General features: G+C 42.8%; 1 protein-coding gene across 1 annotated transcript in view; it reads right to left on the bottom strand.

Annotated features, from left to right (window-relative positions):
* Window positions 1–13,682, bottom strand: part of PIK3R1 (phosphoinositide-3-kinase regulatory subunit 1) — an 89,770-nt gene extending 76,088 nt beyond the window's left edge. The window contains exon 1 of the mRNA XM_085632088.1: window positions 13,206–13,682. Coding sequence (XP_085488214.1) covers window positions 13,206–13,551 — 346 coding nt within the window. The 5' untranslated portion in view covers window positions 13,552–13,682. The remainder of the gene's footprint in view (window positions 1–13,205) is intronic.
* Window positions 13,683–13,882: the final 200 nt, after the last annotated feature.

Raw genomic sequence — 13,882 nt, 5'->3', positions numbered from 1 at the left:
TTCAATGAGCGAAGTTATTCTGTACCTCCGTTTAATGAGTAAGAATTCAGTTGCTTGTGAAAGAAGAGATTGGAGGGTGTTTGACTTCCACGGTTGGAGTTTTGCCCATCTGACTCGAAGTTTCAGCACGCCATTTGTAAGGAAGTCTTGCATTGCTGCACTGCAATATAAACTTCTCTAAAAGTGCTCAAAGGCTCAAGATTCAAGAGTGGGTGCTGTGATCAAGCCTCACAAACACCATATGCTGGCAACACTTTGGCTGAAGTGAATATCCTGATCTGAGCAACTGAAATGGTGAGAGATGAAATAAGAAGAAAAAAAACCGTCAAATCACTTAAAAGATTAGCCGGTTTTTGAAGGTCGATTTTGTCAAATTCAAACCCATCGAAATGTCAAGAGTGACAAGGAGCCATGTATGTGATGCAGAATTTTGGGAGAGAAAGTTTCAATGCCCTATCTGGTTAGACATATCTCCCAAAACCTTCTCCTTGCCGTGACAGGATTTTAGCCATTGGAGCGGCTTCTTTCAAATGCTTTACTGCGACACTAGACTGGTCTAAAGCTGGATAGTGGGTTTTTACGAATGTTTGGCTTTTTCAGCACTAGTCTAATTTGGCCCCTTTTAGATAATTTGGGAACCATTCCTGGATAATCCAGGAACTCCTAGGTCAGTCTGTGTATTCAAATACATTTGATAATTTTAATAACGTTTACTGGCAGAATAATGATGTGGTATACGAGTTACAGCTATTTTATGACTTTTGAAAGATCATCCTAGTAGATATTCAAGAAGGTGGACTAGGGATTCTTTGAGTGCACCAATTAAGGTAACGTGCAGCAGAATATCAAACTAAGACCACCATAGGCCAGAAAAAGGTTACAATGTTCTATTATTTGCCTGTGGTCACGGCACTGATGTCTGAGCCTCATACTGCAGGACAACATAGCTTAGCTCGCATGCAGTCGGATGACTCGGGAGGAGAACAGTTCTTGGGGTTGGCTCTTTTGGATTGGACCTCACAAAAGGGCAATGGTTACATTCTACAAAAGTAAGGGATATAATACATTTTGGTTAGAAGTCAACTAACCATGGGGAAGCTTAAGAAAATTGTAAAACGTTTGTAAATTACTGAACAAGTTAGACAACTTCATAGGAGAATATTCTACAGTACATTTTGAGGTGAATTGCCTCAGTTTAGTAGAGGCACCTTTAACTTTTCAAACAAATTTGGAGGTCAACTGGAACCAAAAGAGGAGGTAAATGATGCACAGACCCTCACTTTCAAATTATCAAGTGACTTACACAACTGGAAGGCCAATATATTAGCACAGCACTTTGAGTGTTGCACGAGTACTTAATTTAAAGCCGGAACTGGCGTCCTCTTAGCCGCTGGACAAAATGATCAGATACTGATTCACACAAGCACATAATTTAACTAAAAAAAAAAAAAAAAAAAAAAAAAAGCAATAAATCTGCGTCCCAATGTAAAAAAACCAGGAAATCATTGGAGAAAACCAAAAAAAGCTCCCAACATGAGGGCACATTGAAACAGTGACCCACCCCTTTATTGGCGAGGAGATGCATCTTATTTAGCATCAAAAAGAAAACATACCAGACTATAGCAACGGCAGAAGTCAAAGATGAGATGGCAGCTGAACAAGACAAGATTCTTTGTATTCAGTTACAATTAACCTCAGAGTCCCATCTCCCCAAAAAATGATGGAACCTTTTGGTGCACAATTACGTGTACCATGCGTGCACCAAAGAATCAAAAATTACTTTGGCAAAACCAAAACGGATCTGAAAGTTTCGCTTTGCACCTCAAACCTTCAAACTAACCAAACCATATGATCTCTCAGTCAATGCGATTTCACACTCTTGAGTTTAGCTATCGCATCTCGTTAACTTGCTCTGAGGTGGGCATGCATGTCAATCCTGGCTACATAGCTTGCTTTTGAAAACATAGAAGTGAATGTAAACATCATTGCAAAGACTGCAATGAGACACCACTAACGAGCTTCTACCATAAAATGAACTTGTTTAGGTCAAGGTTTCTCACCCAGATAAATGTTCCACTATGAGCCAAATGAGTGAGTTGACGTTTCAAACTATTGATTACAATCACAGAGGCGGCCAAACCTCCAGAAGTCTGATACAAAATTGTGTGGGAATGATGTCCACAAAAGAAAGAAAGAAATATGGAGCAATGTTTTCTCACCCCAGGCACAAAGCAGATATGCTTTGCATTAGCCATGATGAACCTCGGGGCTTGACGACTAGCAAATCAAAGCAAACCATATGCCACTGTTCTGAAAGTACAGTGTACAATAGGTGCGGGTAGCAGTAAAAGAATCAGCTGACAGCTACAGTGCCAAAGCATGCGTTCACTATAAAAAACTTTTTTTGAAAAGAGACGAAACGGCCTGCAAAGACAATATACGAAATTCTCATTGCCCACTACGAAAAAGTAAAACCAAGACAAGAGCATTTGTACAAGAACTGTACCATTAGAGGACAAGGGAAACTGCTAACCTACTGCAAATAACGTTATTGTGGCACAGGCAAAAGGAGAGCAATCTCAGAAGAGGCCAGGATAAACCAAAAGAGGATCATTAGTAAGGTCTACTGGCATTCAGCATGTCAAACCACCACACAGGAGACCCATGGCTCAGATACATAGTGTGAGCAGATACCAATGGGGAGAGTTGGGTTAGGAACCCGAGGGACAGGTTATCAACAGCGCTGGTAGAAGGGGGTCACTTGGAGTGGCGTGTGCGATGCTACGCTAGCATTATAAGGCAATCCTCCACTCAATGGCCATCACACAGGAGACCCATGGCTCAGAAACATAGTGTGAGCGGACTACCAACGGGGAGAGTTGGTTAGGAGCCCAAGGGACAGGGACTCAACGGCGCTGGTGAAAAGACAGGGTGAAGGGGTCACTTGGGGTGGCATGTGCGATGCTACACTATCATTATAAGACAATCTTCCACTCAGTGGCCATCAAACTTTCAGACCAGAGAGGCCTTAGATACTATGCAATACTGTACAGGGAAGCGGTGTGCACATATGGTACTTCGGGGAAGCGCAGTGGGTACTGGATGCTCTGAATGTTGTCAAACTCTGCCACACTAGAAGGAAATTGGAATACAGACAGCGATTGGCTTGCTATTAAGGGGAAAACACCATTACTGTTAGGTAATGACGAAGAATATTGGTTTCTCGGACTAGCGCAGAATATTCCAGAATAAACTTCTGCCTGGACCGCCCTAATAAACGGTCAACAACCGCCCTAATAAATATTGCATGGCGAGGTTAAACCAGCAGGATTCCAAGTAACGGCTGAGAGAGATTGCACAGAGATCCAGCAGATGCACCGTAGTGAGTCAAGACGAAGAATTAGGCTAAGGAACGTGAACAGCATCTGATCTGTTTACTGGAGGAGGCCTTTCACGTTACTGATGCACTGTGTGAGACATTACATGCTTTGCTAGTGGTACAATTAGTGGATTAAAATACAAAATGCACATGCAGAATGAAATAAAACATTTTCAAGTGGAGAAAACTACTGTGGTTATGAATCCTTTATAGTCCGCCCAATTAATATAAGGCAATATATTCGCAACAAAAATCAGTGAAACTGTTCTGGCTAGAGGAATCCGCCAAACTACCGTTCCGATAGGACACAAGTTTGTAAGAAATGTGGCTGAGAAGAATCGCTATTTTTAGTGTAAATAAATGATTAATTAGATTCATCTGCACAACTTGAGGCGTTTTTTGAGAGTTTGAATTTTAGAAGAGCAGCCATACACTGGGTGGTGATTTGCATCGTAAGGGCTAAGATACAAGTGAGCTACACTAGGGCAAAAACACCGCCCATTCAGAGACAGGTAAAAAGCGATAACCGTGCCGAGTCTGCTCCCAGAGCAAACAGACTGATGCCAATGTATCTGAAATGGTAAAAGGACAAAACGCTGACATGTATTAACTTTGTGAAAAGAGGGCGGATACAGAAAGGATAAGTATGTATTAGAATCCAATGATTCGCCCCTCACAATAACTGTTGACACTGTGGCACCTGTACCTTACTAGAAGACGCGTGCATACAACTCTATAATCTCCTTCTCTGAATAGAAATATTAAGCGCAGGGTAGAAATGGAAAACAATCCGCGCACAATACAAAATACAGGATAAACACCTTACTGTTAAAAATGGAATTGTAAAAGGAACAAAAAAGGTCTAAACTACAGGCACAAGCTTGGCCAACTGGATCAACAGGACCACTGCATATCACACATTCTTCTACAAGAAGGCAATTTTGGGGTTGTGAAAACCAAAGGCTCTTTAGAGGGCGGCAACTGGCCAGCTAGCAATGTTAATTTCTGTTAATTGAAAGAACATAACAGTTCAATAATTAGGATCCCCATTTAATAACCAAATGCACTGAATGTGGAAGAAGAAACCTCATGCTTTCAGCGTGTATCAGAAACCAATTCAGTGACTGACACAAAAGAAACTGATCAACCAAGTAGAGATCATTCCTTAAACGTCCTCACTGCCCCATCCCCAAAATAATCCTTTGTACAAAAGTACATATCACTAACACAATGTGATTGTAAATGGTCTTATAAAACGTGGAAGATAAAGTTATCCTTTCCAAATAACGTATCGCTGTTTAATCCCCAGGGAAAGATGGGTTTTAGAAGCCATACATGCCTATTTTATCTGTGCTTAACGTGATCAAGTTGTTTTACTTTCTTAATAATGAACTGGATTTTAAATGAGGAAATCAATAGCGATGGTAGTACCGAGTATATAGGTGCAAAATAAACAGAACTAACTGGAACGTCACTGAAACAGATGTTCAAATCGACGCCTGTAAATATCACATGGAACGCTTTTTTGTTTGTGTGTGGGGGGGGGGGGGGGGGGCAATATTTTTTACGGGTCGGTTTTAGCGAAGTCCTTCTGAATAATGTAAATTAATTTTACAGTCTTACAGCCAGCCCTCTTCATCTTTTGGCCTGTTATTGTGTTATCCACAATGTAATGCATCCCACTACAGCATAGGGCAGTGGCAGTCAGACAAACTCAGCTAATGCATAACTTTACAGTGAATTATGGCACATTGCTCTGCCCACAAGGTGTACACCCAACACAAAAAGTACCTGGGATAAATACTGCAACTTGTGCTTTCTGAGACCTCATTTTATTGGTCAGGATGTGGAAGCCAAGCATTCTGTATCTTTTTTGTTGAACTCACCATCACTTAAATAAATAATATCAGTTCACCTACAAAGAACTAGAGCGCTGTCCAACTCTTCAGTGAAAGAAATTAACAGCACAAGTGCCAGCTTCCGTGCCTTGAGCCTGGAAGAATGTTCAAATAATAGAGCCAAACTACCTTGTTGATGTGTAGAATCCTAGAGACTGCAAATATATGATGCTAAGTCTTTAGAACATGACAATTGCTTATGCTATCTCCAGTTACTGGCCAAGATATATTTAAACAGCAGATACAAATAGAGTTTTAAGAATTTTGCACAAAAAATACCTTAAAGTAAAACACAAATGATGATGTATTAAAGTTGACTACACTGCTGTATCAAATGCAATTCACACATACCCGCATATTTGCACTCTGAGCGGTCACAGTATATCGCAATGAAATAGGCGAAGGGATGCTTCAAAGTTCTTATGGAAGCAACTGGGAAAAACTAAATATACAAAATGTGCTCCAGCTGCAAAACCTAAGATATGAAAAGTCGATTGGGACATTCGAGAATTACTCGAAAACAAGATAGCTCTTTTATATGAAAAGGTAGCTTAAGTGACTAAATAAGAGGTGAGCCGAGAACATGGCAGCAAAATAAGCATTTATGTTTGCCACCGACTCTCCAATCTAGGAGCGGTACAGGTCTGGTTAGGGTTGAGATTGCAAGGTCAGCGCTGTAGATTGCAAGGTAAAAAGGTAGGTCCTCAGACTACTTTAGAGGAAAGGTAATGAAGGATAGACACCACTAAAGCTTAAGTAGATACCCACTCGATTAACCCAACCGCAAATAAACTGGAAGCTATGAATATGGCCCTGCACCCATATTCAGAAGCTAGAAAAATAGGCATCATACATCCCTTAAGTTGTAAAAGATATTTTACTGAGTTCAAATTATTAGACTCCAGCGGCCTTTCGCAAACACAATGATCAATTTGCCCACCACACACTTAACACGTGCTTCTAGAAAAAAGGATCTATTTTGCTGCGCTGTGTCTCATACCATAGCACAAATGTATATTGTCCACACCAATGAAGTGGTTAGTAAATGCACACCGAGAACCAATAACTGAAGCCACGCCTGAAACTCACCATCCCAAAGCAAATGTAATAATATGTCAGCGCCCTCCTAATCATACCAAAGTATATTCACATGGATGGCATGGTACATTATCACTGTATAGGCCGATTATTTGCACGGTAAAGACTGCGACAGATGTCTTGCTTGTACATTACGGGGATTTTTACACCTATGTTTAAGAAGACTGCATTTACATCGAGAAAGCCTCAATATTAAACTAGTGAACGAGCCCTAGGCTGAAGGCCGTTCACTTAACATGCTAAAATATACGCTATAGTCACTTAACGTTACAGCCTGTCTGCAGAGAGGAGTTCTTGCAATGCACTCTTGCAAGAGATGCCTAGCGATTTATCGCCCAACCGTTTATACTCACTCTGCCACGATCTGAGATTTTCTCAAGGTGTGGCCAGATTTCTGGGGATGCAACCCTTGTACTGACCGATATGTACATTTTTCCCGGTTGACAGGGAAAAGCTTGCAAGACGTATTCAACAAAAACAAGATGGCTGCAAAGGTCTATCGGTTTAATAATAAAAGTAGTACTTGTCCAGCCATCCATACAATCTTTACAACTGAAGAAGTAGTACATGATTCAAGCCCATCTAAGCATCAGGGGAGTACAAGGAAAGACCAGTTCTGCACTTGGGTGATGGAATTTTTAGAGTGAACCGAAAACTGCACACAAGCAAGCACTGACAAGACAAAAAGGTCTTGCCTCTGTGACCGTTTTATTGGCTCAGCCTATAGTATTTAGACACGCTTCACAGCATCTCCACTGTGCAGCATGGCTAAAGTTAAAAGAAAAGATAAACATTGACACGTTCATTTTTTGTTACCGATCTGAGTTAGATAGGAAACTAAAGTAAGATAAACAAAAGATATATATATTTTTTTTTAAGCAAGCATTGGTGGGGTTCAGAGAAACAGATGGGGGTGCAGAAGCAACACAGAGGAAGGGAAATGCAGAAGCAACAAAAGTGAGTGGCAAAGCAATACGATGGAGTGTGGGGTGCCAATACAATGCAAAGGAGGGGGTGACGCCAAAGCAACATGGGAGGACGAGAGGTACAAAAGCAACACAGGATTTGGGGTACAGCAATACGAGGGTGGGGAGTCAAACAATAAAGGGGGGAGAAAAAGAGGGGCACAAATGGGGAGAAGACAAAGAGGGGGCAAAGAGAAGCCTTCTGGCAACAGTGAGTGCAGGGGGGAGAAGTACACATGGGAGACAGTTTGAAAACACTCAAAGTACTTAACAGAAGAAAGCAAGCATTTGCAATGACAAAACCTTTTATTTAGGTTTTAAAAACGAAAACCAAAATAAAAGGCATTGTCGCTTACAATGTCAATAGCTCAAACTTGCGTAAATGCGAGACCTATTGCATTGCAAATGCTTGTTCGTGCCCTGGCAGTCCAGTGCAAAATCTGTGCTTTAGGAAGTTTCATAGTGTCTGCCCTCATCACAAACTGCACCGTGTGCTCCTCTCTGGTAAACACGCAACGGATTGATGCACTTTTGGCTAGATCTGCACACTATGGATATCCTAAATGTTAACACGTAAATGAAAACCTTAAGGCTGCTGCAGTATTCCTCCCGAGAGGTATTTTTCAGTTTAGCAGTATTGAAAGATTTGTCTTGTTAATGCTGTTAGACAAGTCTTGAGATTTTATCGTCTGATCTATGCAACACACGATGTGCCCAGCTTGCACGAGTTTTCCTTCTAACCTTAAATATAAGTGTGTTCCTGGTCAGCTGTGCACTTGTTTTGGAAAAACGCTTGCCTGATATTAGAGGCTTGCTACCAATCTAGCTCTTGTTTCGTTGTTTCCACGAGGTTTGGGATAAAGCATACAGTAGGGTATATATTGGTAAAGCATACAACCACGTGACCGTATATTATTCCAGGTAGCTCTTGATGTTGCTAAAGTATAGCTGGCTCTAGGGAGTACAGGTGCCTGGCAGGACGTCAGCGAAGGCCCAGTTTCTTAGCTAACTTGTTCAGTGCAAGTTGAGGTGCACGTGCTGCATATGACTTTTGAACAGCGAGCTTGTGGATAATCATATTTTCGCCATATTTCCAAAATTGCATCTACTGTTACTGCACTCCCAGAACCGAGAAGAGAGAAGAAAACTTCTGGGATGTAGCAAAAAAATAAAACAAGCGCATGTCTGCCTTGTATAGTTGCAGCGCGCGGTGGGAGCGTGTGAGGCAGAGAAGAGATGCCATGCGCGTGCACATCGCCTGTCCGTGCGCGCATATGGTTTGTCTCCCTTTGTCACCAATCCGACAATAGTTTCGCCAAGGCGAAGCAATACGCATGCGCTGCGTTCGCTAGGCGGGACCTAAAAATAGTGGTTGAAATACAAGCAGTTAAAACAGGGATGACAGGCAATAAAATAGAAGGTAAAGCAGGAATGTACCACAGGAGGGTCAAACATGAGACTGACATGCTGGAACTCGTATAAGAAGCTGGCAAATGAGTGACTGGAAAGCCAACCAATGGTAAGCAATGGGTAGGCTCCAAGACCTTCTATATTATTGGTAAGCCACAATATACCTCGCAACAGCCAGTGCATAAGTTGTCTAGTAGGATCGACCTAAATGCATTTTCCTTCTACTTTACAGCTCTCACTCAGCCAGTGTGTTTGAGTAGGAGGAAGTAACAGGCTGCTTGACACTTCATCTCACACTACATGCAGAAATAACCTCAGAAAAGTGCTACAACTGTTGTTGAGTGGTACTTAAGCAGTCACCACAGCTTGACAATATGTAAGACTAGGGAATGGAAGCTCCTGCTGGGCTACCTCCAGAAGCACTGCTAGGGGACACGTAAACAATGAATATGTGCTAAAATCCTGCACCAAAATTTTAAACCATGGACACATTACTGTTGGCTAGAAAGCCAAACAAAACCGTCACCCTTGAATTATAAGGCAATACTATCTCCCACTGAAAATGGACTTCCCATAGAACAAATGAGGAGTTATCATGCACCTTAAGCATTTGTTAAATATGCTAACAACTGGATGCAAGCTAAACTCAAAGTAAGTTATTTTGTCAAAGGGCTGTATGTGTATATAGTACTGATTCAACAGTGTATTGAAGCAAATAAGTCAGAAAACATTTTCTTTGGATATTAATGTGGCAGCCGCAGTAGTCTACACCAAAAATTCACAGATCAGCTTTTATCCAAAAGAATGACCCGACTAGGGAAACCTTTAAGTTTGAGGCTTGGATAGAAGAAAACACTTGAAAATTGCCTGGGTGTTAATCATGTGCACCACAATCATCGGTTTTAGCAGGGCTAGCTCTATTATGTTTTAGAAATTCCTATCTTTAGGATGTTTTAGCTGATCTCCTATAGCAAGGATTCACACTCAAACTCCTGTTTCACAAACCTGAATGACAAGCATGTGTAAAGCATTCAAAAAGAGTTTCGCTTACGTTCCTAAATCCAAAATGTTTTTAAAAAGGTCCCTGGTTGGCAGTCTTGTACATCTAACTGCACGCATTAAATCTACAACCATTATGGAAAGTATTTTCATAGCATTAATACACAAGTTATGAGAGTGGGAACATCAGCTATAAAAAGACTGAGCTTGGACAAAGTGCAGGGCGGTACAGAATTCCAAAGGTTACTGATCTTCCCAACGCTCAATTGGAAACATTCCATTTCAAGCTTGGACACTGCTTTTACGCAAGGAGATACGACTTCACTAAATAAGGCACTTATTTGTAACATACACAATCCCGGCGCCTATTAAACACTGGAAATTATTGAGGACTGGCAACTATGAACCCACCAACATATCTCAATGACAATATCATAACAAGAACACGACACACAAGGCCAGACCTCTTGTTCAGTTGAGCGTTCAGCTACCAAGTGAACCCGATCCATAAAGATTTTGCTTAGTGGGTGTGACGTGCTCTTGAAGCAAGTACTCTTAACCTACTCCTGCATTGCAGGGGCAAGTAAAGGAGTACTCTTGGCTTACTCAACAATAAAACAGAAGACCTCTAAAAATAAGTGACAGCAGAATCTTTTCTAATCGGGCCCAGTGGTCATTATCCAGAAAGCTAGAAAGTCAGTTTACATACCTAGGCTTGCATAATAATCAATAGTAGGCCATGAGGTACTGCAGCACCTCAGACCTGTAATTGCGTCACAACCCCAATCTCTATGGTCTTTTCCAAAAGTAAATTGTAGTAACCATATGATACAAGACTTTTGCTTACTGCCTTGTTTCTGTAGAACAGTAAAATCTAGGTTACCCACTATGCCTTGCCTCCATAAAAACTCACCCATTCCAGTTTTACAAACAATTAAGTAGCAAGTGCTATAGCTGCACGAAGATTAATCCAAAACATACTTATTGTGCTATAAAACATGCTGCACAGCTATGCTTCAAGCAGTCTAAAGTAGTATGGATGCTCACAAGATCCTGTACACTGTAACCAACATGTATACTCCCAAATCAAGCTAGGACTCCCTCACGTACTCTGTTACCAATTCCTGTACCTGGTACTATCGTGGGTAAAGAAAAAAAAAAAACAGCTTAACATAGGATCTGTTTCGTTTTGCTATTGAAATAAAAACAAACGTATACAGAGATTGCAACGTTGCGAGACATAAGCTTAATCGTCATGGGTTTACTGTATGCTTCTATCTTGTGTCACAATTTAAAAGAATATGGTATCTTCTGGCCACACCAGGCTATCTATATATAATATATCTCTCTCATCACATCACCGATATGCAACCAAAAACCAAATGAGGCAATACTGGCACACTTATCGTATATTTGCGATAATGCACGTTCACCTCTTTCGGCATGCTGGAGCTGAATTAAAGAGGTTTATGTACTCAATATCAACCGAGGAAGGATGATGAGTTGACCAGTCAGCACTCAAACCTGTGACCATTTGAATAGCTCTTCAACAAATAATATAAGCCCCTAAACACCTTTACTGTCAGCTCTCTCTGGAATGTTCCTTCTTAGCGACACTTCGATAAAAAAAAAATGTAGTTGGCAAACAATTATGGAGGGCTAGTGGCTGGATTTTGATAAAAGGGAGGGGATGATGTAAAGGGCAAAAGTTAAAAGTAAATAAATGTACAAGTGAAAAGCGCCAAACCTGGATGATTCCATTAACTAAGAAAAAAGGAAAGCGCCAGTGTCGACCAACTATCAAACATGATAAAATATGGGTCCGTTCAACTGACAGATCTTTGATTTTATCTAACAGGGAGCAACACCAAAAGTAAAGACCTTATTTTGAGCTGGGGAATTCTTATTTTGGGGGGTGTCATGTCATTTAGACAGCCGTCTCGCAATACTTTGGAAGATGTGATACCAACCTTCCGGTTGAAAGCACATCTTGGTAAATGTGACTTTGGTTTTAAAAGAAGGAAGTATTCGAAAAACTAAGATCAGCATGAGCGATTTTAATAACACATTCACCTCGCTTCATGGCATATTAAGATGTGCAAAAATTCTCCACTAGGTGGCACTTAGAATTCATATCCAAAGCACATGTAATTCCATGAGATTAATTCGTTTCATAATGTTGGCCTGAATGTAAAAGTCAGCAAAACGAAAAAAATCCACATTTCGAACGTAACACTGCTTATAAGACAGACAACATTGGCAGTATAATTTTAAAAAACGACTTTTAGTGCTAACCTTCTAAGGCTCTCACGAAAACGTACATAATGACATTAAGAAGCACATGGGTTATAATAAGCAGTTATGTTCACGTTAAAAATGCAAATTTTCCAACAATCAATTGAAGCAAAATAATTGACTTTCAGACATCTGAAAGGAAGAGTCCATACACTTTAGCATGCGTGTCTAAAAACCTACGGCTGCGTTACAGGGAACGTTCAAAAGCTGTCACGCTCCGGAGTAGCGGGGCCCCCGATGCTTGGTGCCATGCATAATTTACTTTGAAACTGCCTCGTTGTTCGTGAAAGCTTACCCTTCGTGACATACACCAATAAGATCACACGCCCTGCTAGAAAATGCTGGCACCACGAGTATCACACGCGTTCCCGCACAGCTTAGCTTCCCGATAATGTAGATTTACAGAGACAGGAAAGCCTTGTCGTAAAGCAAAATAAATAAATAAAACCACATGCAGGAACCGACGGTAGCAACACTCAAAACCCAACCGATGACGAGAAGAACGCACAGGCTAGACCAACCAAACACATTTACAGTTAGAATACACTTACGATCCCTGGACACCTGTTACCACTACGCTCGCCACTAATTCACATTCATGGATGAGGCGCTCTTCTTGAAACATGCACGCCTCGACACTGCTCAGGGCGCTGTGCTACACGCTGCCAGCAGACAGAGCTCCCTTTGTGTCCATCTGACAGGAGCGGCCGGGGTGACCGCAGCCACCTGCAGAGATCAGCACTGGACAGCCCCAGCGTGACCCCGGAGGGTAAAGGGGATTCAGGAAGCAGATGCCACCTGAGAGCCAGATGATCTCAGCTCAGGAGCAGCAGAGGGAGACCTGGGATGAAAGGGTGTCTGTCATATTTCACATCATAAAAATGCAGCCAGCAGCCCCCTAGAAGAACTGTGCGCCGCGTGCAATAGCCGTTAACATTCCGTCGGTGGAATACTAGATTATCAAACTGCTACTAAACTCGACAGACCCTGAGCTGCACTTTGAAAAGGTTTTGGTACACCCCCCTCCCCCAAAACACTCCCGTCCACCAAACCTCACCGTTGCTGTTCCAGTATCTGGTTTCCCACAGACAGCACGCTCCCCGCCACCCTTACCCTCCTACATGCAGTTGTCGGTTCTGCAGCACCGGGGTTTGGTCTCACCTTGAGGCTCGCAGCCCTCCCCATCCCCCTTGCCGCCGGCAGCCGCTCCCGTCGGGGCCTGGGGCGGGGGCCTGGGTGGCCGAGGCTTAGGAGTGGGCGGTGCAATCCTTTTGCGGCCGATGTACTCCACGTATGTCCCTGGGAACTCTCCCCGCTGACCGGTGGTCTCGTTATAGCCACTGATCCAACCGATGTCCTCGGGCCGTGCCTCGCAGCCCTCGGAGCCCAGTGCCATCAGCGCCCCCCGCGTCACCGTGAGCACGTCGCCTGGTCGCAGGTCCATGTCCTCCTCGCGTTCCTTCCGGTACTCATAAAGCGCCCGGTACTGGTAGCCTTCGGCGCTCATGGTGGTGGTGCCTTGGCCGCCGCTCAGTTCCAGCCGCCGCTCAGTCCACTGCTGCAGGGAAGTGCGCCGGCTCCGCCCCGCTGCCTCTCGCTGAGCCCAAGCTGCACGCTCCCTCGGCAGCCAGGCACGCAACCACCATGATCATAGAAAGAGGACAGCCGCCCCACCTCGTCACCGCAGGCGCCGTGGCAACACAGCTGGCATTTTTAAGACCGGTCTATTCCAACACTCAACACGTGAGGCAAGCGAACTGTATATGTTCATCAAATATTACAGCAAGAAATTCGCGGGGGGGGGGGGTATGGGTGTGTGTTACCTGAAGAATATTGGG

The sequence above is a fragment of the Triturus cristatus genome, chromosome 2_1, assembly GCF_964204655.1.
Source record: "Triturus cristatus chromosome 2_1, aTriCri1.1, whole genome shotgun sequence".
Taxonomy (NCBI): domain Eukaryota; kingdom Metazoa; phylum Chordata; class Amphibia; order Caudata; family Salamandridae; genus Triturus; species Triturus cristatus.
The sequence above is the reverse complement of the archived record's forward strand: the minus strand, read 5'-3'. Positions and strand labels throughout refer to the sequence as shown.